This window comes from Mustela nigripes, chromosome 10 (genome assembly GCF_022355385.1).
Source record: "Mustela nigripes isolate SB6536 chromosome 10, MUSNIG.SB6536, whole genome shotgun sequence".
Taxonomy (NCBI): domain Eukaryota; kingdom Metazoa; phylum Chordata; class Mammalia; order Carnivora; family Mustelidae; genus Mustela; species Mustela nigripes.
The window spans coordinates 38,643,133-38,670,602 of NC_081566.1; the positions used below are offsets into that span (position 1 = coordinate 38,643,133).

The following is a 27,470-nucleotide window of genomic DNA, read 5'->3' on the forward strand; positions in this document are numbered from 1 at the left end:
GTCATAGTAATGCCATTGCTATGAAATGCATCACTACGGAATCAAAGGACAAGTCAGAGCAACTGTCTTTGTTTCCTTTTCTTCCACATCATGTTTATTCAGGATGAAATGGTTTTCAATAAAACTCAACAAGCATTTACCTAGCACCCATTGCGAACAAAGCACTCTGCTAGGTCACACATGGAACATGGAGTCAATTAGGCCTGATTTCTGGCCTCAAGAATCTTGTACTCGCTTGCAGGTTATCGTAATGACTGGTGAAATGTTTCAGGGTCTCTCCTCAACCTCTCCAGGCTATGGGTTTCTCTTAATTTAACTTGTTGCTCTAGAATTCAGTTGAAGGTGAATTTGAATATGTTGGATTTAACAGAAGTCCTGAAAACACCTTCTGATCCCTCCATCTAGATGTTCTTTCTGCACTTTCCTCTTTTACACTGGATTGTATTTATTTATGAACATGACAGCCTCCATAATCAAGAAAGGGAACAGGCACAGGGAAAGGTGCCTGAGGACTGGAGCCAGAAGACTTGTCCTTGTTTATGTAGGCAGACTCAGGATAGTAATCAACCATGAAATCTTGGCCATGCAACTTAATCTCTATGACCCTCAGTCCTGCATCTAGATTTGCAAGATAATAATGTCTATTTCATAGAATGGATATGAAAATTAGATAGTCATGTGAATGTGCTTTGTAAACTATTATCCATATGTTAATTTTATTATCCCCCATGTGACCTAGCGAAAGGCCTTGCCTCTGAGGAATACTTTTTTAATATTCATTAAATTTCTGAAAAATGACATCAACCACCTTGTGAATTCTTTTCACTCATATTCTTTTCCTAGACCACATTGTTAGCAAGGCTTATATCTGCAGTGCCCTAGTACATTGGAGTAATTGCAGGGAATAAACAGGATCAAAAGGGCCTGCTTGGGGCACCTGGGTGGCTCAATGAGCCTCTGCCTTCAGCTCAGGTCATGCTCTCAGGGTCCTGGGATCAAGCCCAGCATTGGGCTTTCTGCTCAGCAGGAAGCCTGCTTCCCCTTCTTTCTCTGCCTGCCTCTCTGCCTACTTTTGATCTATCTGTCAAATAAATAAATAAAATCTTTAAAAAAAAAAAAGGGCTTGCTTGCTGGTGGAGCTAGTATCCAACACCCTTCCCCTCACACTTCATATGTCTTGCTTCTACCTTAAGGGCAGGTAATATCAGGGCGGTCCTCCTAGTCAAAAGATGGGCTTTGGAGTAAGATCATCCTAGGTTCAAATCTTGGATCTGCCAGTTTATCAGTGGTGTGATACAGGGTAATTTAAAAATTTTGCTGAGCTTTTGTTTTCTCATCTGAAAAATGAAGATAACACATGATTTTTCAATAATTAAAATTAGGTCATGTTTTAAATGAGAAATTGTGAGGAATTAATGAGTTACATACATCATCTTAGGTGTTGACTACAATGACATCCATTTTTAGCCCTTAAAAAGTTAATTGAGCAACTACTATGGGGACCGAGAACTAAACAGGTGCGGGAGATAATGTCACCAGTAGAAAAGACCTGATGATACAGTGTGGCAAATGCTATGACAGAAATAAGAACAGGGTGCTCTGGGAAGAGTAGGGGAATCTATGTGACAGCCCTGACGGGGGTGCATCAGGAGCTGCCTGGGAAGGCTTCTTGGAGGAAGTGATTTCTATGAAGTAGGTAGGAGTAAGCCAGGTGGACAGAGGTATCATACTGAGCAAGGACAAACAGATCTTTCCCTTTTGGGAAAGCGGAGAGCGGCTCTGATAAAATGAAGCCATGTAGGTCTGAAGATACAGGATCATGGTGAGGGGTGGTTTGCTGTGTGAAAGAATCCATGCTTTATTTGCAGGAAACGGGGAGGCATTGGTGGATGCGCTCCCTCACTTAGTGAGAACGCTTAAATGGAGAGCATTGTGTCCCAAAAAAAAAAAAAAAAAAAAAAAAAAAAAAAGTATCTTGATGTAATGAAATTAATACAGGTTTACGGCTTCGCAGGTTCTCAGTCCGGGTTGAGGCTCTAGGTGTGACTCAATCAACTCAATTCATCTAATTTTTTTGTGGTCAATCAGCGATAACACCTAACCCTTACAGTTACTTCGAGTTCTAAGTAGGCTTTATGCACACCAGCCTTGCAGCAAAGTGTGTGTCCCACAGCAAAGCATTTTTATAAATATCCGTTCTCTCTGCTTAACCACTGGGTCGCTGAAATACGCGAGCTATCGCTAGGCCCTTCCCTCCGCTCCCTCCCTTCCCTTTCCCCTTCCAGCAGTGTGAGTTGCAGCAGCCGAACGCCAGGGACGAGGAGGATGTCCACTCAGGCGAGCACGCCTAAGTGATGATTAAAAAACAGCCGCACCGAAGCCCGGGCGCGGGCGGGGAGCGAGGCCGGGCATGCTCAGAGGGCCGGGCGGGCGGCCGCGATCTTGGCGGCCGGAGGGAAGCCGGGCGGGGGCGCAGGCCGGAGCGGCGCCGGCGCGCATGCTCACTGCCCGCATCTGCTCACTCCCTCCAGTGCGGCAGCCGGAAAACCGCAGCGGCGGCGGCGGCTGACGGGGAGCGACCGAGCCGGGCGGCGCAAGGGGGGAAAAATACCAGGGCAGGACTGATAAGGGCAGGACCGAGAGCGTGGGATTTACGGCCTCTGACGGGCCGCTGCCTTCGCCGTCCGCTGGGAGGAAGGTCCGGGAGGCGGCGGCAGCGACGGCGGCCGGAGAAGGAGGCGACGGCGACGGGAGGGGAGCGCGGAGGAGGGGCCGGGCCGCCGGCGGCCTGGGAGCCGCAGTGATTTTGACGTTTTCCTGCGCTCGGTCTCCGGCGGCCCCCGACCCGGCAGCGCCGGGGGACCGAGGGAGCCCCCGTCCCGCGCGCCTGGCTCGTCCCTTGACTCGCGGGGGCCTGAGGGGGTCTCCCCGCTCCGAGGGAAGGGAAGCGGGAGGCGGGGGCGTGCGGGCACCGCGATGGCGGGGACATTTTCCACAACGTGATTGTTAAAGCTTCCCCCCCCCCCCTTAAAATTCCGGGCCCTTCCAGCCTCCCCCTCCCCCCAAGCCCGTGTGACTAAACGGAGACAAAGGGGAGGCGGCCTCGCTCACACGCGCGCTCGCGGGGCGGGTGGCTCGGTCGGGCGCCGGCGCGGGGCGGACGGACGGACGGACGGACGCTGCGCCGTCACATTCCTATGCCCGGGAAGAGCGGCGGCGGCTCCCGCTGGAGGCGGCAGGCTCGCGGCGCGGACAGCTGAGCTTCTCCTCCCGGGTCGCCGCCCGGGCGGGCCTCGCCCCGGCCCCGATGGTTTGAGCTTTTCCCTCCCCTTCCCTCCCCCGTCCCGACCCCCGCGGCGGCGAGGCCACACCATGTGAAGGTGAGAGCCCGGACATCCCGAGGAGCCGCCGTGAAAGATGGGGGATGCTGCAGACCCCCGGGAGATGAGAAAGACTTTCATTGTTCCAGCCATCAAGCCCTTCGACCACTATGATTTCTCCAGGGCCAAAATCGCCTGCAATCTGGCCTGGCTGGTGGCCAAAGCCTTTGGAACAGGTAAGTGGTGTCTTCCTTCCCTCTTCTTCCTCAGGACGTACACAGGCCGGTTTTTTGTTTCCCATCATCGGATCCCCGCTCCGTGTCTTCTCGAACAGGTTCAGGAAGATGATGGGGGACTGGGAAGATAAGAAAGAAGAGAGAAATAAAGCAGCTTTGGTCTTAAATCAAGTGCCCTTGCTTAGGTGGGATTTACCCGGATTTCTTTCATTGGAGAGCAAAACGGGTTTTCTTTTTCCAGGGAGCTATTTTATTACGTTTTTACCTAGGGTGGTTTTATTTTGTGGTATTTTCCTCATACATTTCCCCCTCAGTCATAATTGTGATTACACCACCAAGAAATTTGAGTTGGTCTCTTTATTATTGGAAGGCGGTGGATGGCACATAGTACTGTATTGATTTTGACATTTGTAATGATGGCTGCTGTTCAGACTCCGTGGAATGTAAGGTGGCCTGTGTCGAAGGACAGGGTTCGTTTTGGTTGTCATTCTTAAAGCCTGTATCATCCTTTCCATACACATACACATTCTAGGCTCTAGTAAACCATTTATTTAAAACTAATATTTAGCTTGCTGATTGTGGGGTGCCATTGTCATTTCCTATTATCAGTGAGACCTATTCCTTTTGCCAGACGTATTTTGGCCTCATAAATTAAGAGAAACAAACAGGGCCTACTATGGGATTTTTTTTTTTTTAAATAGAGTTTTTTTTGAGAGCATGTGCTGTTGACACAGATTGTACAGTGCAGTGGCAATTAAACATTCTCTCCGTTACCCAGTCTTTGCAAAATAACAGGAAAAGGGCCTCCTGTTGTAATTCCTTAGCGTTTGCTTTCGGAGCCCATGTTGTAGAGCTCTGAAAAAAATTAGCTTTTCATAGGAAGATGCTGGTGTAAGGAAATTTTGTCTGGTAACTTTAAGAATCATTTTGTAAGATTTCTGTGCCCTGGATAATAAATTTTAGATGTGTAAAATATTTGTAAAAAAGTTTCATAGTATTTGCAGACTTTTCTCCAGATGTTAAATGTAAGGTGGTTTTTTTGTTTTGTTTTGTTTTGTTTTTTTATGTTGTTGTTTGTGGGAGGAGAATGGCTTCTTTCCACTATGAAGACTGAAAATATGGGAGTTAATGGTTTAATTGATTCTCAAACACCATAACAATGTTTTCAGAGCTGCACATGTTAGTTAACTAGCAAATGAATCTCAGTGTTTGGAAGATTATTTGCATTAGTTTGAGGGAAACTTTAACGTGATTTTATGTTTATGACAACTTTTGTTTTATTTAAATTCTTGTACTTTGATATTGAAGTAGATATTAAGGTCTTAAAACCGGCATTAGGAGTAAGTATAATTAAAACTCATTTTGAGATAATTTACATTTTAAAGATTTATTTGGAACTAAATGTGTGGAGTAACACATAGGAGGAAGCTTGAAGTGTCAGTGTGTTTTTATTTTCTGGCAGCATTGATACCAGCAGTGAGAGTAAGAGATGTATTTTGGTTTTAATATATGCAGCATGCTGAAGCTAATATCCATTTGGAGGAGAAATGAAGCTATTTAAGTATTTAGAAAAGATAGAGGGTAATTTATGTAATGACCTACATGGAAAAGCAGTGTGTACAAAATGGAAGGAAGAGGGAACAACAGAAATATTTTCTTTCCTTCTGAAACTGAGAGGATGCTTATAGTACAAGATGTCAAAATGTTGCCCTTGATTCACAAAGGCTACTAACCAGAAAATGGCCTACTTTCTGGATTTGTGTCAGGCAAGTTCGCTAGATTCCGGACCACTTGGTGAGGAACACATATTGAACACCATTGAAGAAGAAAGGAAGTGAAAGGAATCTAGTATCAGTGGAATCTGCCGTGTGCTGGGTGCTGTGCTAGATGCTTGGCATTATATTGTACGTTAGAGATTCATAGCAACTTTGTGATATTCGTAGTTTGTTCCCCATTTCCCCCAGGGCACAGGGAGGTTAAACAACTTTACTACTATCACACTTTTAGTAAGGGCAGAGATATGTTTTCACTTGACTGACTCCCAGAGGTATGGCATTGGTGGAGGCAGGGCATACCTGCTATATACTCAGTTCTTTAAATACATTGCTTCATTTATTCCTGCAACAACCCTCGAGGAAGATACTATTCTCATTTTGCAGATGAGCGAACAGGTTCAGAGCTATTAATTTGTTTAAGGTGAAACATCTGGCAGGTGGTGAATTCTGCATGCCAGCTCAGGTCTTTATGACTCTGAGGTCTTTGCTCTTTACACCACTCTGCAGAGTGTGAAAAATGTGCATATAGTACCTGTTAGAAGTCTTATTTATTTATTTATTTTCTTTAAAAAGTGGGCAGCTCTTTTTTTTTTTAAGATTTTATTTATTTGACAGGCAGAGAGGGAGGGAGAAGCAGGTTTCTTGCTGAGCAGAGAGGCCCATTTGGGGCTTGATCCCAGGACCCTGGGATCATGACCTGAGCCGAAGGCAGAGGCTTTAACCCGCTGAGCCACGCAGGCGCCCTGAGTGGGCAGATCTTAACACACTCTTGGATGGTTTAGATGAGTATTGTTGGCACTTGGTTACATTTGCTTTGGCAACAGTTGGAATGGATAAAAAGATCATAAATGCGATGAGAACCAAACTTAGAAGACCTTAAGAGGGTAACTTAGTAACAAAACTCAATACATTATTGAGAATGTTATGTTTGTGCATTTTATTCTTTAATCAACAACCTTTCAAAGGTTGTTCTATTCACTCCACATTTATATGGAGTGAATAGAGAAAAAGTAAGGTTTCGTTTCTTTTGATGTAAATATTCTTCATTTGCTGTAGACACTTAAGCAGCAAGTGTTAATAGACAATTAAAAAAAATAGCCCAACTTTAAGTTTTGATTTACTAAAATCACTTAAAAGATTTATTTATGTATTTGAGAGAGTTGGAGAGCTCATGAAGCAGGGGGAGGGGCAGTGGGAGAGAGAGAATCCTAAGCAGACTCCTTGCTGGGTGCAGGGTTCCATGAAGGGCTCGATCCCAGGACTCTGAGATCATGTCCTGAACCGAAATCACGAGTCAGAAGCCCAGTTGACTGCGCCCCTTACCTATCACTTTAAATGACTTTTCCAACACATACACTTCTAAAGTTTACTCCTTTTCAATATATCAAAAATTAGAAAGTTTCTTAGAGAAAAATGACTAAATCAATACCTGAAGACCCTATATATCATCGTTAAAGAAGTGATTTTAGTGGGGTGCCTGAGTGGCTCATTCAGTTGGGCTTCTGAATCCTGATTTCAGCTCGGATCATGATCTCAGGATCCTGGGACAAAGTCCTGCGCCTAGGGCTCCCCACTCAGGAGGCAGGCAGTCTGCTTGTCTTCCTCTTCCTCTGTTCCTCCCCCTGCTTGTGGTGCAGTTGCTCTTTATCTTTCTCTTAAATAATAATCCTTCAAAAAAAAATGATAGCTAGAAATTAATGATGGGTGTAGAATGAAGTTATTGAACCGTGAAAAAGAAATAAAGCACTAATATTGCAATACCTAGAAAGCAGATAAAACGTTTACGTTATTCAAAGTCTTACATCGGAAGCTTTGAGTCATGTTCTTCTCATTACACTAAAAATATTCCAAATAGCCCAAATCTTAATAGCTTATTTTGTAGAAGAATGCAGATAACAGTTTTGATCAAATGAAGAATAAGTTTGTTTAGATGAATTTTAATAAACAGATGCTCATTACTTGAAGCACATTGCAAAAGAGGAAGTTAAGCTACATTGTCTCTACTGTATTTGAACAGCTTAACCCATTTAAGCAGTGATATTGCTGAGTTTGCTTTCAGTGTTCTGTTCCTTTAAATCTTGTAGGGAAAATGGTGGGTACAAAACCTCTTTATGAATTTCTTGAATTTGGAGTTCTTAACATGGAATTTAAGGCCAACTTCCCAGTATTAGTTTATCATTTCAACTTTATCAACTATTCTTCTTTTTTTTTTCTTTATATCATTCTCCTCTTCATACCATTTTCTATTATATATATACCTTGTTACATTTCTTTGTAGGTCTGAATACATTTTGCTGTTAAAATCCTATGTTAGCTCTGACTTAGGCATGTGGGAAAGTTGTGATGACAATGGGTAGCATTGTGGGTAAGAAAGACCAATAGCAGAGAGGCAAGTTTGGGAGTTCAAGCAAGATATCAAGAAAGCTTATTGTAGAGTGGAAATGAGAATAAAGCTGCTAATATTTATTAAGTACTTGCTGTGTATCAAGCACTTTGCATGTCATATGATTTTAATTCTTAAGAGGTAGAAACTATTAATCATTCCTATGTTACTGATGAGGAGAATGAAGCTCAGAGGTTTAGGAACTCATCCAGAACCACTCAGTTTATGGAGCTGGGATCTGAACTTGGGAAATCTGACTTCAGTCTATTCTGTTAACCACTGTCCTATATGAGGAGAAGTGAAATTAATGGAAAACAGGCTAAAGATAGAAAAAATGTTGCAGAGTTATAATCCCTCGCGTTTCTAAATGACTGAATTTGGGGTACGTGGGAAATAGTTGAAATAAAAAGGTAATATATAAAAGGATGAGGTCACCTGAGGTTTTAAGTAGGATGAGGTTACCTGATGTTTTGAGACTTAGTGACTGGGAGGATGAATCACTGTGCCATTGGCAGAGATAGAGAAAGCAGCACGTTGTAATGGGAAGTCAGCTTTGTTTTGGAGCCTTGAATATGATGCATTTTGACCAAATATCTAATCTGAGAAACTTAATGATGTCGATAGCTATAAAATGTAGGTATATAGTATAGTTGGGAAGTTGAGGCTAGAAATAATATGCACAGAGTCTTCTGTGCATCATATGCAACTGAAATTGTAGTAGATGTGAGGATGCCAGAATTTAGGGTAGTGAATACTTAACAGTGTTTTTGGGGGAGCCCTGGGGAGAAAGGAGGCAGAATTAGAAGTGGTCAGAGACTTAGGAAGGGAATTAAGAAAGTTTAATAATACTGAGGCCCTGGAAGGAAAAATTTCAAGGGGGTGGTCTTATTAACAGTGTCAAACACTACAGGGTTTTATTTTATTTTTATTTTTTTAGAAGATTTTATTTTATTTTTTTTAAAGTAATCTCTACACCCAACGTGGTGTCACACTGTCAACCCTAAGATCAAGAGTTGCATGCTCTTCTGATCGAGCCAGCCAGGCCCCCCCTGCAGGTGTTTAAACCATGCCATTCTTTTAAGAATTTATGCTCTAGTAAGGGAGATGTGATACATGTGTAACTATAGTAGAGTTCAGGAAATGTATAAGAGCCATGTGACTGGGACGTGACATGCAGAGGGAGGGAGAAGTAGCAGATGGAGAGAGGACACTCTCAGCCTCAGTGAACTGAGAAGGAAGACCTCTGAAGTGGAGGTGGTAGTTAGATGACCCTGAAGGGAGTCCAGCTGAATGGGAAGTAGGCATTGTAGGCGGAGGAGATAGTATGTGTGCGGGCATGGAGTTTTGAAACCAGGGTAGTGTTAGTGGAACAATAGACCATAAGGAGGCTTATGTAATGAAATAGTGGGGGATCCAGCTTGAAAGGTAAATTGGAACACTGTTGTTTGAAGAGCCAGTTTAAGGAATTTGGCAATTATTTTGTAGATAAATTACTCTAAGCACATTGGATTTTTTTTTAAAAACCTGCTATGATGAATTTATTGAACACATACTTTGTGCTAAGTACAGTTTTGAACATTTTTTAATTGTCAGGCTTTTTAAATTCCAAGAACATCCTATTAAAGTGTATACCATTTTATTTCTTCCATTGTAACTCTAAAGCAAGATTTCCAACCACAGAACAATTGGCTGGCCAATTTGTTGTGGAGGGCCATGCTCTACATTGTAGGATTTTGGCAGCATCCCTGGCCTCTACTCACTAGCTGACAGTGTTCTCCACCCTCACTTCCACTCCAGCTGTGACAACCAAGAATGTCTCTGGACCTTGCCTCTGTCTCCTGGGGGGCAAAATGACCTCAGCTTGAGAACCATTGCTCTGAAGATTATAAGATTCACCTGCAATTTTAAAAAGGTTTTTGTACATTAAAGTCCAAGTTGATTTTAAGAACACATTCTGATTTCAGACGTCTTCAAATGGAAGATAAGAATTCAGGAAATTGGGTAGTTTGCTCTTTTTGTTAATGAGGAAACAGAGGGTTTAAATAACTTGGCTTTATCATCCAGCTTGTGATTATAAGTGGTGGAACCACAATTGGAGTCTAATCCTTTATGATACTAAAATTTGTATTTTAACCTTTATATTATATGCTTTCTCTAGTTCATTACAGTTATAGTATAGTTAAGAACACATGGAAACCTTTCAAATATAAGTCTTAAATTTGTTTTGCAGAATTTGAAAGTATATTAAATCTTTCTTTTATTTGATAAATTAGTACAGGGATAGAAAATATATTTAACCTTGGTGTGTCATTTCAGAGTCTCCCCCCATCCCCAGCGAATCTAGTTTTCCATGTAGACTAGCTATTGGACCTTTGTGATAGGTAAATTACAAATACTAATACTTAAATAATTACACATTTATTAATAGTGACAGGCTTGGTGCTTTAGCTCAGATAACAGTTGTTTTCATTTATGACACTTAGCACTTTCCATTCTAAGCTTTGCACAGTTTTCCCTTTTTAAATGTTGACTCTTCATCAATATAATATTTTAGATTTAAGTCCTATGCAGTAGTATCTTTCCAGTTCTCCTATTACTATTTGCTTCTTTTTATTTTCTGGGGCATTTTCTTGAAGTACTCTTCGTTCCCCCTACTTGCTGAAGAGTTGTGATAATAAACATTTATACACTGCTTTGAGTTCTGTAGAAAAAAAATAAATTGCAGAGTGTTAGAATTCAGTCTCACACTTTGACCACCTTTAGATATTCTGTTTACCTTTGTAGAATGGGGTTATGTTTCTTACAATAATTTCAAAATATTTTTCACTACAAACTAGACAACATAAGACAGAGACTAGGCATATAGTAATAGAGAGGCCACTGAGCTCTGTCTGTAATCCTTACAGCTGTACTCTGCTGTGTTATGCCCAGTAAGGTTTATGAAGTATCTCTGTCCTATTTTCTTTAGATAAAGAGATGGAATTTCAGTTAATAGAAATATCCTTTAATCTCCCTGCTCCATATTTCACAAACCTAGGCTCCTGGGAATGTATGTGTTTGATCTTCAAAAGTTATTTTGAATGTGCTCTTTCCTTCACACCATTTTCTGTCTCTAAAGTAAGAATTGTATGCAGATTCTAAGTACTTCAGGCTCTTGGAATAAAAGACATTTGATAAAACTTTTAAAATATTTTAAAAGACATTTGTCCTTAACAAATGTTAAGTTTCAAAGTACAGTTGACCCGTGAACAACATGAATTTGAACTGCATGGATCCATGTATACACTTTTTTTTCCCCCAAGAAATATATTGAATCATTTTTTTGAAGTATATGATCATTTGAAAAAGCTTGTAGATGAACCGTGTAGCCTGGAAGTGGTGAAAAAAATTAAGGAAAGTTAGGTATAATTGTGAGAATACAGTATATAATAAATATAACATGCAAAATGTGTTATCAACTGTCTATGTTATCAGTAAGGCGTCGGGTTGACAGTAGACTATTAAGAGTCAGGTTTTTGGGGAGGCAGAAGTTATATGCGGGTTTTTGACTGCTTGGGGCATGGAGTTGGCACTCCTAACCCCCTGGTTTGTTTGATAGTCAACTGTAGATTGCTTTATTTTTTTCTGCTGGCATTTCCTACTATCTCAAGATTCTCTTTTTCAGCTGTCTTCTTGTTTTCCCTTCTCTTTTTTGATGATATTCTAATAAAGGAATTGCTGACCTTGTTAATTTTTCTCTAATTCATAGTTTTGTAGAACTTTGTAATGTAACAAATTTTGAAACAGCAGAAATAATTCTTTTTCTAGCGACCTCCTTTTTTTTAAGTAGATACTAGAAATTTTGATTATAAGATCTTGAAAACTTACTTTTTGACACAAAAATATTTTTTGAAGAGGTGAGACAGGCACAGATTGAAAACTCAAAAGGTATAAGAGAATTGATCTAGGAAAAATCTTCTTATCTGGACCCAGAGCTACTCAGTTTGTTTTAAGTTAGGTGACATCATCAGAAACCTGTTTTTAAAAAGAGCTCTTGGAGTACATTAAAAATGATTAAATTTGGTGGCGGGGGGATCTGGGTGACTCAGTTGGTGAAGCATCTGACTCTCGGTTTTGGCTCAGGGTTGTGAGATGAGATCAAATGTAAGATTCTCTCTGTCCCTCTTCGTCTGCTCCCCCTACCCCCAACACTGTCTCTCTCAACCTTTTTTTTAAAGATTTTATTCATTTGTCATAGCGGGAGAGAGAGAGAGAAAGCACAAGCAGGGGGAGTGGCAGGCAGAGGGAGATGCAGACTTCCTGCCCAGCAAGGAGCCCGAGGCAGTGTGGGACTGGGATCATAACCTGAGCTGAAGGCAGATGCTCAAACCGACTGAGCTAGGCAGGCAGCCTTCTCTTTCTAAACTCTTAAAAAAAAATTAAAAAGGGGGGTGCCTGGGTGGCTCAGTCAGTTGAGTGTCTGCCTTCGGCTCGGGTCATGATCTCAGTATCCAGGATCGAGCCTCACATCAGGCTCCCTGCTCACCGGAGAGCCTGCTTCTCCCTCTCCCTCTGCCTGCCACTATGCCTACTTGTGCTGTCTATCTCTCTGTCAAATAAATAAATAAGATCCTTTAAAAAAATTAAAAAGGTAAATTGTATGTTATGTATATTTTACCACATTAAAAAAAAAAAAGTATTTCTTGGAAGTAGAAAATGTACTGGAGGGAGACCAAGAGTTACAAAGAAGGAAATATTTAGGAAGCTATAGTCCAGGTGGGAGATGGTAACACCTTGAATTTGGATGGTGGCAGTGGATATGGAAAAAGGGGATGAATGTAAATGTTCAGACTTGGTAACTGATTGGACATGTGGAAGCAAAGATGAGAGTGGGGGAGTGTTGAGATTGCTTCTGTTTACTGAGAAAGGGCACAGTAGAAGAGAGCCATGTGGAAGAGAGTTGTGTATATGGAAGAGAGTTATGTGTATGTATGTGGGAGAGGACAGCATTGAATTTGAGGAATATCTAAAATGGTGGTGTGTGCATTAGTCCCTTGAAAATTCATATGTCGAATTTAGAAGACCTCTAGGATGATACACATAAGTGGTTATAAAAAAAAGTGAGTAATTGCCAGTCACTTTGAGGGAAGGTATGGAGGAGAGAGAAGGGGACCCAAGACAGGAGAACCATCAAAGGAGCCAGACTGAGAGAAGCCAGAGAGGACAAAAGTAAGCCAGGCAAGTGTAGAATCTCAAGCACAGGGAAGAGAACATTGAGATGGAGGAGAATAAGGTATAGCTGAGCAGGAAGTCTCATAATAAAACTGTCAGATTTAGCAATGATGAAATTATTGTTGACGTGGCTGAGAACATATTGAGGGGAATGTAGAGGCAGAACCATGACCAGAGTAGGTTGAGAGTTAATGGAAGACCATGTCAAAGTATCTTCACTTGTAGCAGAAAATCCCTCTCAAATTGGCTTATAGGACAGAGGATTTATTGGCTTACATAACTGAAAAAGTTCTGAGGCAGGATGGGCTTTTGATCTGATTTGATCAAGGATCCAGTTCTATTTCTTAGTGATTCCCTAGCTCTGCCCTTCTTGTGTGAGTTTCATTCTCCCACGGTCCTCTCTCTGTGGAAGCAAATGTCTGTGGTAGGTGTAGGCCTCACATCCACATATCACAGTATTCAGAGCTCTTTCCTAATCACTGAATGGACGTTCTGTATTCTCTTTTTTCTTTCTCTTTAGAAGATACCAAATATGTGCAGTGACAATAAACTTTTATGTACTCTTTATCCAACCCCCATGACCATCAACTCATAGCCAATCTTGATTTATCAGTTACACTGATTTTTTTCTAGCCACACTGACTATTTGAAACAAATCCCAGACATTGTATCATTTCATCTATAAATATATTAGTTTATATCTTCAAAGTCAGGAACTCTTTTTTTAAACATAACCACGGTACTGCCATCATCACAGCACTGTCTGTCACAGCACTCTGTATCATCAGTGTTAGGATTTCTCGGATTGTCACATGAATCTTTGTTTTTATTTATTTATTTTGTTTTATAGTTCACTTGTTCCAGTCAGTATCCAAATAAGGGTCATATTTTATAATTGGGTGATAAGTCTAAGTGTGTTTTTTTTTTTTTTTTTTTTTTAAATATATAGGCTTCTCCTACATCTCATTTTGTCTTGCTTGCCTTTATTTACTGGAGAGAGTATTTACAGAGTGTCCTTTAAAATTTCCTGTAGTCTGGATCTCTCTGGTATTATTTAGTAGGTTTCTTATAAGTTGGCAGTTAAGTCTATAGGATTGTACAGATTGAAGTTTATTTCTTTCTTTTTTGGCATACTTCACACGTGGTACATATTTCTACCAGGAGGCCCTTAATGTCTAGTTAACTCTCTGACTGTCATGATTTCATTTATTAGCTGGAAAGCTCCTTTAAAAAGAAACTTTTCTTGGGGCACCTGGTGGCTCAGTGGTTAAGCCTCTGCCTTCGGCTCAGGTCATGGTCTCAGGGTCGTGGGATCGAGCCCCGCATCGGGCTCTCTGCTCAACAGGGAGCCTGCTTACCTTCCTCTCTCTCTCTGCCTGCCTCTCTGCCTACTTGTGATCTCTGTCTGTCAAATAAATAAAATCTTAAAAAAAAAAAAAAAAAAAAAGAAACTTTTCTTTGTCAAGTATATGGTTATTCTATGTGGGAAATTACCTTAATGAATGGTAGCCTTCAAGTATACTACCAGGCAAACTACTCCAGAGGTCACAGAAAAAGAAGGGCTCACATATAAAAGGGCTCATATGATTTAAAATGCTTAAATCATATGGTTTGTTAAATCAATTTACAGTGAGAAGCAAGGAGAAAAAGATGAGGTAAGTTAACATATTTAAGGTAGAACGCAAGCAGGGAGAAAGAACTGTGCTCCCTGAATCCTGCAGTGTACAGTGTTTTTATGTCCATCTCTTTCTGCTACATTAGCCTTCCCTAATGATGATGGTATGGTCACAAGGACTGGAGTTGAAGTTTGAACAAGGAGGCCCATAGTGACACATAGGCCAGTGATACACACTTGTATCAGAGAGACAACAGGAACAAGCATGTCTGCCACAGCTGTAGCTTACCCATAAGCCTAATGAATAGCAATGGGTTTTGTGTTGCTTGGTCAGGGGACAGATAGGCCAGAATGGGTGTCACCAGTGGGTGGCCACATTAAGGTCTCAACAGATATTAAGTATTCATGTATATTTAATGTTCACTGCCTCTTGTTTGTTTAGTCTCATATATATTCAATATGTCATGGATATTAAGTGCCTAGATACCTCATGAATATTAGGTATCTTTTGGGGTTTTTTTCATTCCTTTATGTTTAACATACACATTAACCACTTCCTTTTATTTAACACATTCTTTGGATTCTGTGTTTAACAAACTTCTTGCTTACTAGTGCTTATCTATACTTTCACCTATATTTTAAAAACCACAAACTTACTCTTTTATAATTGAATAGAATAGAAAGTAACAGTACATTACACTGAGATACAGGGAAGGAAGGACAAATAGTATGTTCTTCCTTTCATTGGGGATGGGAATTGCACGAAACTGAGTGGATCACTGGCCCCCCAGAAACTGAAAGGGTAAAGAATGGGGAGAAAACCATTCTCAGTAGTGACCAGAATGTACAAAGGCAAAGGTTCTGTATTGAAAGGGTGTGTGATTGTTAGGAACTGAATGTGGCTAGCAGGGATGCCTAATACAAAGTGGTGGGTAGGGACAGGATTACTTCCTCCTTCTAAGGTCCGAGGGAGGATTTTAATCCATTTTTTTAAAAAGGATTTATTAGAGGGAGAATGCAGAAGCAGGGGAGGGGCAGTGGCACAGGCAAAGGCAGAGGCAGAGGGAGAAGCAGACCCCGGCTGAGCTGGGAACCTGACTTGGAGCTCGATCCCAGGACCCTAGGATCATGACCTGAGCTGAAGGCAGGCACTTAACCAGCTGAGCCACCCAGGTGCCCTGAGGATTTTAATCCCTGAAGGTGCTGAAGGTCTTTGAAAACCCAAAGGTTCCATGGTGGTGTGTAACATCAAATTTGCTATGGCAAATAAGCAAATTCTGGCTATAGGAGAGTATGGTTTGAAATAGGGACAGGAGTGGATGTGTGAAGGCGATGAGGAGTAAATAAGGTAATTCACATGAGAAGCACCGATAGCCTGGACCCCGGGAGATGTGAGTTGACACTGTGGGAAGGGGATGGATTTTATCTGGGGGCTGAGTAGGAAGGAGGCATTACTGATGACTGCTAGGTTTCTGGCTTGTGCAACTAGATGGATAGTAGTATCGTTCATCGATGTGGGGAATGCTGGAAGATGGTCGGGTTTAAGGAAAAAGACTGATTTGGGACATTTTGAGGTTTCATAACTTTCAGTGTAATTTCAAATATGTAACAGTAGTACAAAGAACTTCCGAGTACCCTTTAGCCAGATTTACCAATTGTTAACAATTTGTCCCATTTATCATTTTCTTTTTCTCACCCTCCCACATAAACACGTGTGTATGTATGTATATGTACATGCATATATACATAATATTTTCTGAACTGTTTGAGAATGTATGAGAGACATTGTGTTCCCTACCCTTAAATATTCCAGTCTGTGTCCTAAAATGAAGGATTCGTTTCTTCTATATAATATCAATAAAATTTATAAAAATCAGGAAACTTAACTTTGCTATGATATTATCTAATCCACAGTCCAAATTCCAATTTGCCAATTGTCTTAATGACATTATTGCCTCCCCCGCCCCATTCCAAGATCCATTCCAGGATCAATGCATTGCAGTTAGTTGACTTGTCTCCTTAGTCTCCTTAAACTGGAATTGTTCTTTGGTCTGTCTTTGTTGTTCACGATATTGCTACTTTTAAAGATGGAGCACCCTGAGCTGCATGCTGAGGCTGGCCCTCTGGATTCTTCCCTAGGCATTGTCTTAGCTCTTGCCAAACTTCCTTCACTCTGTAGTACAACCAGCCAGTTCTCTGCAGGGGCTGACTGGGCTGCCTCCCCTCTTGCGTTCTTATCCCCTGCTCTGGAGTGTGGGCTCTTATATAGCAGCTGTCCCCTCTATCTTTGGTCCGAATGATTGGGATGATGATGAGATCCTGGGATGGATGCTGGCGCTGAAAGTGTCCCAACAAGAATACCCAGACACTATGAAGAAAAACAAAGCGCACAGAGACCTACCTGCTCCCAGACAAGGATTGTTGGCAATCCAGACACTGGAGACCATTTCCTAGCCCACTCCTCCTCCTGCCATCTTCTTTGGCTTTCTTTTTTCTTGTCCTTTTCCTTTCCCTTTCTTCCCTTCCTTGGCATCTGACCCACCCTTGCACCCCCTCTCATCACTGCTACAATCACCACCTGTTTCCACCAACAGACATACCCTTGTCACCCCCTTATAGAGCTCCATACCTGCATTGCTCAGGGACTTGGGCAAGAGTGCCTGGGAGGCACCTAGAGACAAAACAGTTGGCATCTAGGCAGCCACAGAGGAAAGATGTTTAGCCAGAGGGGATTTCCTTACCCTCCATTCTTCCTAAGATTGAACAGCTTGACATCTTCCCTAATATATAATGATGTTAGGGAGGTTGGTGGGGCAGAGGGAGAGGAAAGAAGTAGGAAATTTCTCCTCTTAATGCTCCATAAGGTATGAGCCCACAATTTGATTTTTTCTTTCATTAAAATTTTTGTCTTACAGGGGCAGCTGGGTGGCTCAGATGGTTAAGGGTCTGCCTTTGGCTCAGGTCATGATCTTCAGATCCTGGGATCGAGCTCCAAGTCAGGTTCCCAGCTCAGCCGGGGTCTGCTTCTCCCTCTGCCTCTGGCTTTGCCTGTGCTTTCTGTCTCTGTATCTCTCTCAAATGAATAAAAAAAAAAAAAAATTAAAGTTTTTGTTTTATAAATACAGTAGACCAGTTATTTTATAGAATGTCAATTTGGATTTGTCTAAAGAGTCTTCTGGATTAAAGTTAGGCAGATCTGGCAGAATTACCTCAGAAGAGATGCTATATCCTCAGTAAATTGTATCAGGAGACAGATAATGTTTGTTTTGGTATTGGTGATGTTACCTTTGATCAGTTGGTTAAAGTGGTATCTGCCATGTTTCTGCACCATAAAATTATTCCATTTTGAGTTGATAATTTATGGGGAGAAGAATTGAAATGTCCTGTTCGTCGAACTTTTATCTGTCATTTTAGCATACAGTAATGATTCTTGCTTGTCAGTTATTACTATTGATTATTACTATTTTTTCCCATTTATTAATTGACGTTCTACAATAAGAAATAGGTTTTTCTTTTGCTACTTTTTCATTTATATCAGGATGGAGTCATTGATTCTTGTTAATTCAGTGGGTTATAATCCTTTATTATCATTATGTATTTTGATGTTCATATTGTCCCAGATTTGGCCAGTGGAATTGCCTTTCCTCTGGATCCTGTGTCCTCTTGACATGGCCCCATCATTTGGTGGCATTTTCTTTCTTTTTGGCACATGTGCACAAACCTCTCCCTCCTGCCCCCCCGCCCCATACATACAAAGACATTCTTAGCTCCTCTTGTACTTTGTCTTCTCCAGCTCTGGAAATCGCTGTTTCTTTCCTTGGTTTCTTTGAGAAACCAAGATATAGATGCTAGGTTTATTCCTTCTGGGGGTTCACAGACAGAGCTAGGGAAGACACACATAACATAAAGTACATCTATTTCTTTCTCTATATAGACAGATATAAAACACCATGTGTTCATAATGATGCTTTGCATTTTAGTCCAACACCAGAGTTCATTCTAGTCTTTCTAATTCATTTCTAGTCCCTTCCTATATTTGTAACTCCCCTTGTCAGTGAAAAGCTTGGCACGCATTTTGAATTTGGGGTTTCTTTGTGACATCCAAGTGAAGAGTTGAGTAGGCTAGCTGGCTTACAAGGATCTGAGACTCAGAAGAGGTGCTTTAGTCTCATAGGGTAGTGGGAGGAGTGGAGGAGATAATTTAAGCTCAGGAATGCTGAACAGCACTTAATACATCATTTTGTAAGCAGAAGGATAGAGGGAGTTCATCTCATTTGAAGGCAAAGCCCTATGGTTAGGTACTTTATGTTGTTTTAGTAAACATTTGAGTACCTGCTATGTTCCAGGCACTGTTTTAGGTGCCAATGACACAGGATGGAGAAATATCCTCCTCTCCTTGAGGTTACATTGTAGTGGAAAGAGGCAGAAATAAACATACATATTATAGAGTAGTATTAACTGTTACAGAGAGGATTAAAATAAGATTACTGAATGGGTGGTCAGGGAAGGTATATCTAAGGAGGTAATGTTTAGCTGAGATCAGAATGGAATGAGCTATATACGTGAAGGTTAGAGGGAGGAACATTAGAAGCAGAAGGAAGAGCTGGTGTACAGGCCAAAAGGCACAAACTAGGCATGCTGTCACAACAGAAAGACTTGGATGTCTGGAGCATAGTGGGCCATTGTGGGAGGGGAGATGGGGTAGAAGAAGGAGGAGGCTGAGTCATATCTGCAGAATATGGAGAAACTTGAACTCAGAGAAATTAATTACTCAAAATCCTGTAGCAGGTAACTGGTAAAATTCAAACTCCTCTTTTTAAATCCAAAGCCCGTACTTTCAAAAAGCCCCAGTTTTCCCCACTATATCGTGCTGCCTCCTAAAGGTAGTGAATGTAGGTTAACTGAAAAGAGGTTTGGTTTTGAAGGTTTTACTTCTTTGCAGAAGAGTGGCCTAGGGAGATAACTAGGGAGGTAAGTATGTATGTATGTATGTATTTTAAGATTTTATTTATTTATTTGACACAGAGAGTGAGAGAGATCACAAGTAGGCAGAGCAGCAGGCAGAGAGAAGGGGGAAGCAGGCTCCCTGCTGAGCAGAGAGCCTGATGCAGGGCTTGATCTCAGGACCCTGAGATTATGACCTGCGCCGAAGGCAGAGGCTTAACCCACTGAGCCACCCAGGCGCCCCTAGAGTTTTTAAAGATAGGTGCAAGGAATAAATTTGGATGACTAGCACAGAATCTGGGAGTTCAGGGGAGGTTTGAAATATTAGAGTCCTTTTAGGACAGGGCTAAAAAAAAATTTTTTTTAAAAAATAAACTAAAGTTTGTTGCGGGGGAAGGGGGTGGGATGATGGGGTGGCTGGGTGATGGACATTAGGGAGCATATGTGCTATGGTGAGCGCTGTGAATTGTGTAAGACTGATGAATCACAGACCTGTATCCCTGAAATAAATAATATACTATATGTTAATTAAAAAATAAAAACATTTTCATTCATTTATTAGCTATGTATTGAGTGTTTACCATGTACTAGGCATTAAGTTAGGAATTGGGAATTTATATCCTGGTGAATAAGACAGATATGGTCCTTGCCCTTTGGTCATGTATAAGGATACATCTTTGTCAACAGTGGGTTTTAAAAAGTATTTCCGTTTTCAGAGATAAAAAATGACTCCTAACTTTCTCTGATACTGGTACTATTGTTTTTTTCCATGTTGTTGACCATTTCATGTCTTGGTTAATTTCAAGTTCAAGATTTATGTCTTATTTTCAGTTGGAATTTTTCAAACTCACTAGTTCTTTCTCAGTAATTATTTTAGAGATTTTTTTTTAGATTTAGAAAATAAGGCAGTGTTCTCATGACCAAGCATGGTGATATTTCTGAAACGCATTCACCTCTTACCTCTCTACCCTTCATTGTTTTAAAGAAATGTATATCATTTGCTGGTATATGTATGCAACTACTAACTAACCCATCTTTATAGAAAATTGCCTTGAGCAATTCACTGTCTACTCCCTTTACTTGTACTTCAAGCATTTCAGGTGATTGTTAATTTCAAAACTTAGATCTAGTCAGGATTTATAATAACATGATTAAGGTAGGTTCTGCTTAAGTCCTGGTACACAAGAAAAACTTGTCTCTTATCCTTTGCAATTTTAGGAGTGGAGTTTCACTCATCCATTCCTTACGGGTTAATTTCTTAACTTTTGTGTTCTGGAGGTGAGGGAGAGGGTGAAGCCTCTTATCTTTGATTTTTGTCTGTTTTCTAAAATGCTCTTACAGCTTTCATTTTGTTTCACAATGTGATACAATTTCAAACTTAAAAGAGTTTTGGATAGTTGGCAAAATGAAGTCTTGTTTTAAGCCATGTTTAGTGCTTGAAGACTTGTTTTTGAAAGTGACCTATTTTGTAATACTTACTCTGCAGTTTTGCATTCTTTAGGGGGTGGAAAAATCTGTTTTAGGCCCTCTTTTTTGGTCATATTTGTAAAACATTCTTTGGCTTGTTATGGTTCCTTTCCTTTCCTTTTTTTTTTTTGCTTTCTGCTTTAGGATCTTTTTAAAATGTGCACTTTCATATCTTTTGTAGGTATGCCATAATAAAATGGAAATAGCCCCTCAGCTGTATGTCTTCCACCTTCTAACCTAGTGATCCTGGCAAACCATTGTTACTTTTTAAGATATTTAGCAGATGATTTTGAGCTAGGGCTCTGCATTTATCAAATATGTGCCCTTGGCAAGATAGCCTTTCTTAGGTTCCTTATCTTTAAAATGCGGGCAAGAGAATTGTTAATATTGAATGATAGAAGGCATGTTTAGGACAGTGTCTTGACACATAAATGTCCTTTGTAAGTATTAGTATATTCCTAATTCCTAATATATATTTGCATTTTGTCTGATTGTCTAACACTTTTACCAAGCTGTTAAAAAGATCAGTGTGAGAATGGATATAAAAGCAATAAATGAATGTTAGGTGGATGTACAGGTATGGGAGAGAAGTTTGTAATCCTGGAAATTAGCAGTCACTTTTCTTTGCATGGCTTATGTTCAGATACCAAGTTACCTGTATTTTTTTATTGTTACAGGAAATTAAACTCCATTAGGCCTATATCTTATAATAATTATCTTAAAATTAAATAATTTCTCTTTTAGAGTTCGACTAAATAACTTCTATATAGTTCCTATGATACTAAATTTAATTTACCAACACTGTATTCTGTAGTTTATACCTGGGGTGAGGCAGCTGTTAAGTTTAAGGCTGGCTCACTATTGGTTAAGGTAGCTATGAAGGAGGAAAAGTGTTTTTAATTATTAAATGAGGATGATATTTTTAGATTTCACGAGAATCCCAAATTGATATATCTACTCTTGACCTCTTTCCAGAGTCCTATATCCCCCGCTGCTTTTTGGATATTTTTGCTGTCATTTTAAATCAGCATTTCTAAAACTGAGTTTATGATCTTGCTTCCAGAATTAGTGCTTCCTCTGATTTTCTTTTTTCTATTAATGTTATCACTGTTTCCCAGGTAACCCAGGCCCAACGGTCTTTGCCATCTTCACCCCCTCCCTTTGCTTTATTCCTGGGTATTTTTGGGTTTGTATTAAGTAATTCTTTATGTCTTTTACTTCTTGGTTTTCACACTTCATTTCCTTACCTTTATAGTCTATGTCTGATTTTCACCACTGTCAGTATTGAAGATCAGATTAATTATCCCCAAACATCATTCTATTTTTTTTTTTTTTTAATTTTATTTGTTAGAGAGAGAGTGCGAGTGAGAATTTGAGCAGGGAGAAGAACGGAGGGAGAAGCAGACTCCCCTCTGAATGATGAGCCTGACGTGGGGCTCATCCCAGGACCCTGAGGTCATGACCTGAGCCAAAGTCAGGTGTTCAACCAACTGAGCCACCCAGGCGACCCCCCCCAACATCATTCTTAATGTGTCACTCTTCTCCTTTTAAACAGTAAGCATTTCCTTGCTACTGTATAAAGCCTGCATCTTTAAAAGAGATACTACTTTTGTCTTATCCCTTGCCTCCCATTCCAGCTTTACTGCTTACTCTTACATGAACCCTTTCCTCCACCCAGATTATTGAATTTGGTGTCTCTTCACATCTTCTCTTTCTCTCCCTGGCTCTCCCCTTCTGTTTAGATACTCTTTATTTTTTATTTTTTTAGCTAAATAAATTCTGCCTATTCTTTTATCCTTTTTCTTAACATAGAAGTCATCTCAGCCCACTGTGATGCTGCTTGCTTGGACTTTTAAGCACTTAACAGTTCATTTAGAACGATTGTTCATTTAGCAATTATTTTCTTTCATTTGATGCCTACTCATTCATTGTTTCTGAATTGCTTAATTCATTTGTCTGTCTAGTCTTCTTGTAGATTATTGACTTCTTGAAGGTGGGAATTATTTCTAACTCCTTGAATTTCTCCAGAACCATGATGGTATATAAAATGATCAATGCAATCATTATTGTAATAATGTTTTTTTTTTTTTTTAAAGATTTTATTTATTTATTTGACAGAGAGAGATCACAAGTAGGCAGAGAGGCAGGCAGAGAGAGAGAGAGAGGAGGAAGCAGGCTCCCTGCCGAGCAGAGAGCCCGATGCGGGACTCGATCCCAGGACCCTGAGATCATGACCTGAGCCGAAGGCAGCGGCTTAACCCACTGAGCCACCCAGGCGCCCTATTGTAATAATGTTTGATGAAAAAATATTTTTTAAAGATATATTTATTTATTTTAGAAAGAGGGCACGTGTATGCATGTGTGTGGGAGTAGGGGCAGAGGGAGAAAATCTTTGAGCAGACTCCCCACTGAGGTGGGGCTCAGTCTCATGAGCCATGAGGTCTTGACCTGAGTCAAAACCAAAAGTCAGACAGTTAACCCGCTGAGCCAACCAGGCACTTCTGGTGAAAATATTTTTCTAAATAATAAAAGCTCTTTAACTTTAGGGTGAGGGGCTCCTGGGTGGCTCAGTGGGATAAAGCCTCTGCCTTCGGCTCAGGTCATGATCCCAGGGTCCTGGGATCGAGCCCCACATCGGGCTCTCTGGTCAGCAGGGAGCCTGCTTCCACCTCTCTCTCTCTCTCTCTCTGCCTACTTGTGATTTCTGTCTGTCAAATAAATAAATAAAAATCTAAAAAAAAAACCAAAACTTTAGGGTGAGAATTGCTGAGGAGTATATTAATATTTTGTGAATATATTTTTAAAATGATCACTTTGATTAGTCCTGTGACTTATTTTGAGCTTGTATTAAAGCTGTCTATTCAGAAGATTCTTAATACCAGTGATTGGGGTTGTCTGGCTTTGAAACCTCACTTTTCAAAGAGAAGGCAGGCAAGGGACTGGCTAGGTGTCACGCCAGAGCTATCAGGTCCTGTGGTTGTAGCTCCACGGTAGCTTGTAACTTAGATGCTTGCCTTTCCTTTTGGAAGACAAACCTCATTCTTACATTGGCTTTGGTTAAGAGCACAGAGTCCAGCTAAGGAGTGGGAGGAAGAGGACGACATTCAAGGTAGAAAACAAGAAAACTTGTAAAACAGTGAGAAGTGTTTTGTTTGTTGCTTTTTTGGTAATCTGGCTGCCATCAGATATAAAAGCAGCTCCTAACAGTGTTCTAGAAGTAGACCTTGAGAGAGTAGGGCTTGACATTGTTCAAGGGAAATCGCTGGCAGAAAAGAAACTCAGGAGAATTTGTTTTCTTTCACATGGCCCATTTATATATTCTCCTTTCTGTATCTCCATTTCTATGTCCGTTGGATGTACTGGAGGGCTTGTTGGGGTAGGATGGTGAGTGGTAAGGTGAAGGTAGTAGTGATTTATAGGTGAAGGGATTTTTAAGAGTAGTTCTCCCCTAAACTATAGCTGTCATGGTCTGTAAATACCTTCAGCAGGCTAAGCAAGAAGGGCAAGAGACCAGAGACCCTGAGACAGAGGGACACACTAAGTTAAGCAGTTTTTGTTTTGCAAGTGCTTAGCTGTACAACTTTGGGCAAATGATCTTATGCTGCCATTTGGCAAGGGCTTGCATTCTCCCTACAGTATCTGTTATAGTGCATTTTCTGGTTGACTACTTGAATGTGAGGGCATTCATTGAAATTAGTTTTTAGGAATCTTTTCGCACATTCTGTGCATTTGAGTATGCATGTGAGAAAACTTTCCTCAGAGGCACTGGACTTAGAAAACTTTTCTCTTTGTTTCCTTTGTAGTCCCTTTTTAGATTATACTTGGAACAATATCTTCTGTAAAGGAGATTTCTATCTCCTTTATTCTAGATTATTTGCCAAGCTCTAATAAATTACCTTTTTAGCTAAAGGGTTATTGTTATTTTTAAAAGGAATCTTCTGTGACATAATAATTATTAAATAAATTGTGTTTCTTTTATAAACATACCCTAAGAATTTTTTTCATCTTAATCTTTATAGAAAATGTGCCAGAGGAACTTCGAGAACCGTTTTACACTGATCAGTATGATCAGGAACACATCAAACCTCCTGTTGTTAATTTGCTTCTATCAGCTGAACTATATTGTCGTGCTGGGAGTCTCATTCTCAAGAGTGATGCTGCAAAACCCCTTTTGGGCCATGATGCTGTAATCCAGGCTTTAGCACAGAAAGGTCTTTATGTCACTGACCAAGAAAAACTGGTAACTGAACGAGATCTCCACAAGAAACCCATACAGATGGTGAGTCTTTATTTATTCAACAGTACTTTGTTTGAAGTGCATACCTTTGAGTGTGAATTGTATTATAAAACGGAGGGAAATATGTTTTGAAATTGGATTGTCATCTCTGCCTAGAGTTTAAAGACTGTCATTTTCTTATAAACCTTGTTTCCATGTGAAGGAAGATTTTCATAAACTATTTTGGAATGCTTGGTGCCATTCTAATACCCAGGAAAAACAATTACATTCTTTCTAGCTCCTTTGAAGTGATTTTTACTTAATTTAAAAACTTATTTTTTTCTGTCATAGAGACTATCTAGAAGAGATAGGAAGTGTATCCTTGATTTTATCCTCATTAGGAAAAAGATTTGTGTTCATTTACATACTAGAATGACCTCTTGGTAAATTTCTGCATATCATATGTTTTAGTTTATTTAATAACTATTAGTTCATTCTTGTGAATGAAGGGCTCTAAGCTGTGACAAGCATTCAGGAGCTTTGTCCTTATAGTCTCTGGAGATAAGTCCAAGATTTTGGTTCATCGTATACTGCTTCATTCTGATGTACTACTTTAGCTTAAGTTCACATTAAGTTCACAAAATGCTGAACATCATCAAGAATGGTATTAGAAGGAAAGAATGATTTGCACATTTGACTAAATCATGTTCTTACATGAGACTAGTTGTAGAAGGGGAGAGATATATATAGAAGAATGTATTTAGAAATATACGAAATCATAAAGTTGAAGAAGGATGAATGAAAATTATTTTACCAAATCTAGTACTAACTGAGGTGATAACCTACTTTCTGCCTATTTTCGTTCTTTAAAAAAAAAACAATTTGTTAATGAGAAATAGAGAATAATATCTCAAGAAAAATTTAGTTAATGAATGTATAGATTTATAATAGAATTACTAAAGATAACTAAGAATGTTTATTATCACATAGGAGATTTTCAGCTTTCATTGATGGCTTTAAATTCACCTTATGGTTACCCTCTGATTTTTCTATGTCTGCTTTGGATGCATATCATGTATGTGAATGGTTTGCCCACTGCAGGGGTGAGCAGAATTTTACTTAGGTGTCCTAGCAGTATTTCACATTCAGCCTCTCTAGAATCACTGCACTGATTGGATGCTGCAGCTATGATTATTTTTGCTTCCATTATTTCAAGGCCAAGTAGATTGTTATAAAGCATATCACTGACTTCATGAATCTTTGTTTGCTTAGTAGCTGCTTTTTCAGATACAGTTAGATCCTTTAGGTAACCTGTTATCTATTTCACGTCCTCTTTAAGAAGAAACAAACTTCACTTTTTCAGGATTATTTTCCTAGTGCAGTTTGGTGCACGTAAGATAAAATAAAAAGATACTTGTAGAATTAATTTAAAAATGAGGGGTTTGGAAAACAGCTAGTAACATTACTATTGGGTTTCTTTCACACTATATTTGATCCTGGTGATAGCTGTGAATATATTTAAATTCGGTTGTAGGAAATGGTATTTAAAGACCATGATTTAAGTGATACAGAATTGCTCTTTGTCTGGTTCTGACTTCTTTCTGTGGGTTTTAGAATACTTCATGTGTGACTACCTCATCTTGACCCTCTTCAGTGTCAAATGTATTGACCTGTTCTTTATGTCTATACTTTCAGCTTTTGTCACAGTTTGATTTAAAGCTTCTCAATTGCTGTGAAATTTTGATTATATGATATTATTAATATTATATTACAGTTTTCAAAAACCTATATGAGAACATTTCTCAGAGTACTGTTAAAAACTTTGTTCCTTAAGAAACTGTTTTGTTTGGTTTTAGAGTAGGAGTAATAAGTTTCACTTTTCTCCTTTGTCTTGCTTTTTGGAAAGTAAAACGGAAAATAGTGTTTAGCACTGAATAGATTGACTTCCAATACCACCCCCTGCTTTCGTCTCTAAATTATTTTAGTACTTTTGGGATCTTTATTTCTGTGTGCTGCCTTACAGTCTCTTGGAAAATTCACATGATAGTAACAAAAGTATCAACATAAGTATAAGGTCGGTTTGACTAAGCAGATTTTATTAATTTCGGGGTGGGTTGGGGCTTGGGAGGAATGCCTTTTTTTTTTCTTTTTTTAAATGAGAACACATGTTGGAGAACATATGCTTTTTTATCACAATGCTTTTATAGGCAGATTTTTGGAGAGTATAGGTTTAAAATTTTTTTTTTTTTTTTAAAGATTTTATTTATTTATTTGACAGAGAGAAATCACAAGTAGATGGAGAG

General features: G+C 39.8%; 1 protein-coding gene across 5 annotated transcripts in view; it reads left to right on the forward strand.

Annotated features, from left to right (window-relative positions):
* Positions 1–3,404: 3,404 nt before the first annotated feature.
* Positions 3,405–27,470, forward strand: part of CAMSAP2 (calmodulin regulated spectrin associated protein family member 2) — a 119,425-nt gene continuing 95,359 nt past the window's right edge. For 4 of the 5 annotated variants that reach the window (XM_059413061.1, XM_059413062.1, XM_059413063.1 and 1 more), the window contains exons 1-2: positions 3,405–3,556; positions 24,971–25,230. In XM_059413061.1, the coding sequence (XP_059269044.1) occupies positions 3,418–3,556; positions 24,971–25,230 (399 nt within the window). In that variant the 5' untranslated portion in view covers positions 3,405–3,417. The remainder of the gene's footprint in view (positions 3,557–24,970; positions 25,231–27,470) is intronic. The other variant, XM_059413065.1, reaches the window with a different exon arrangement.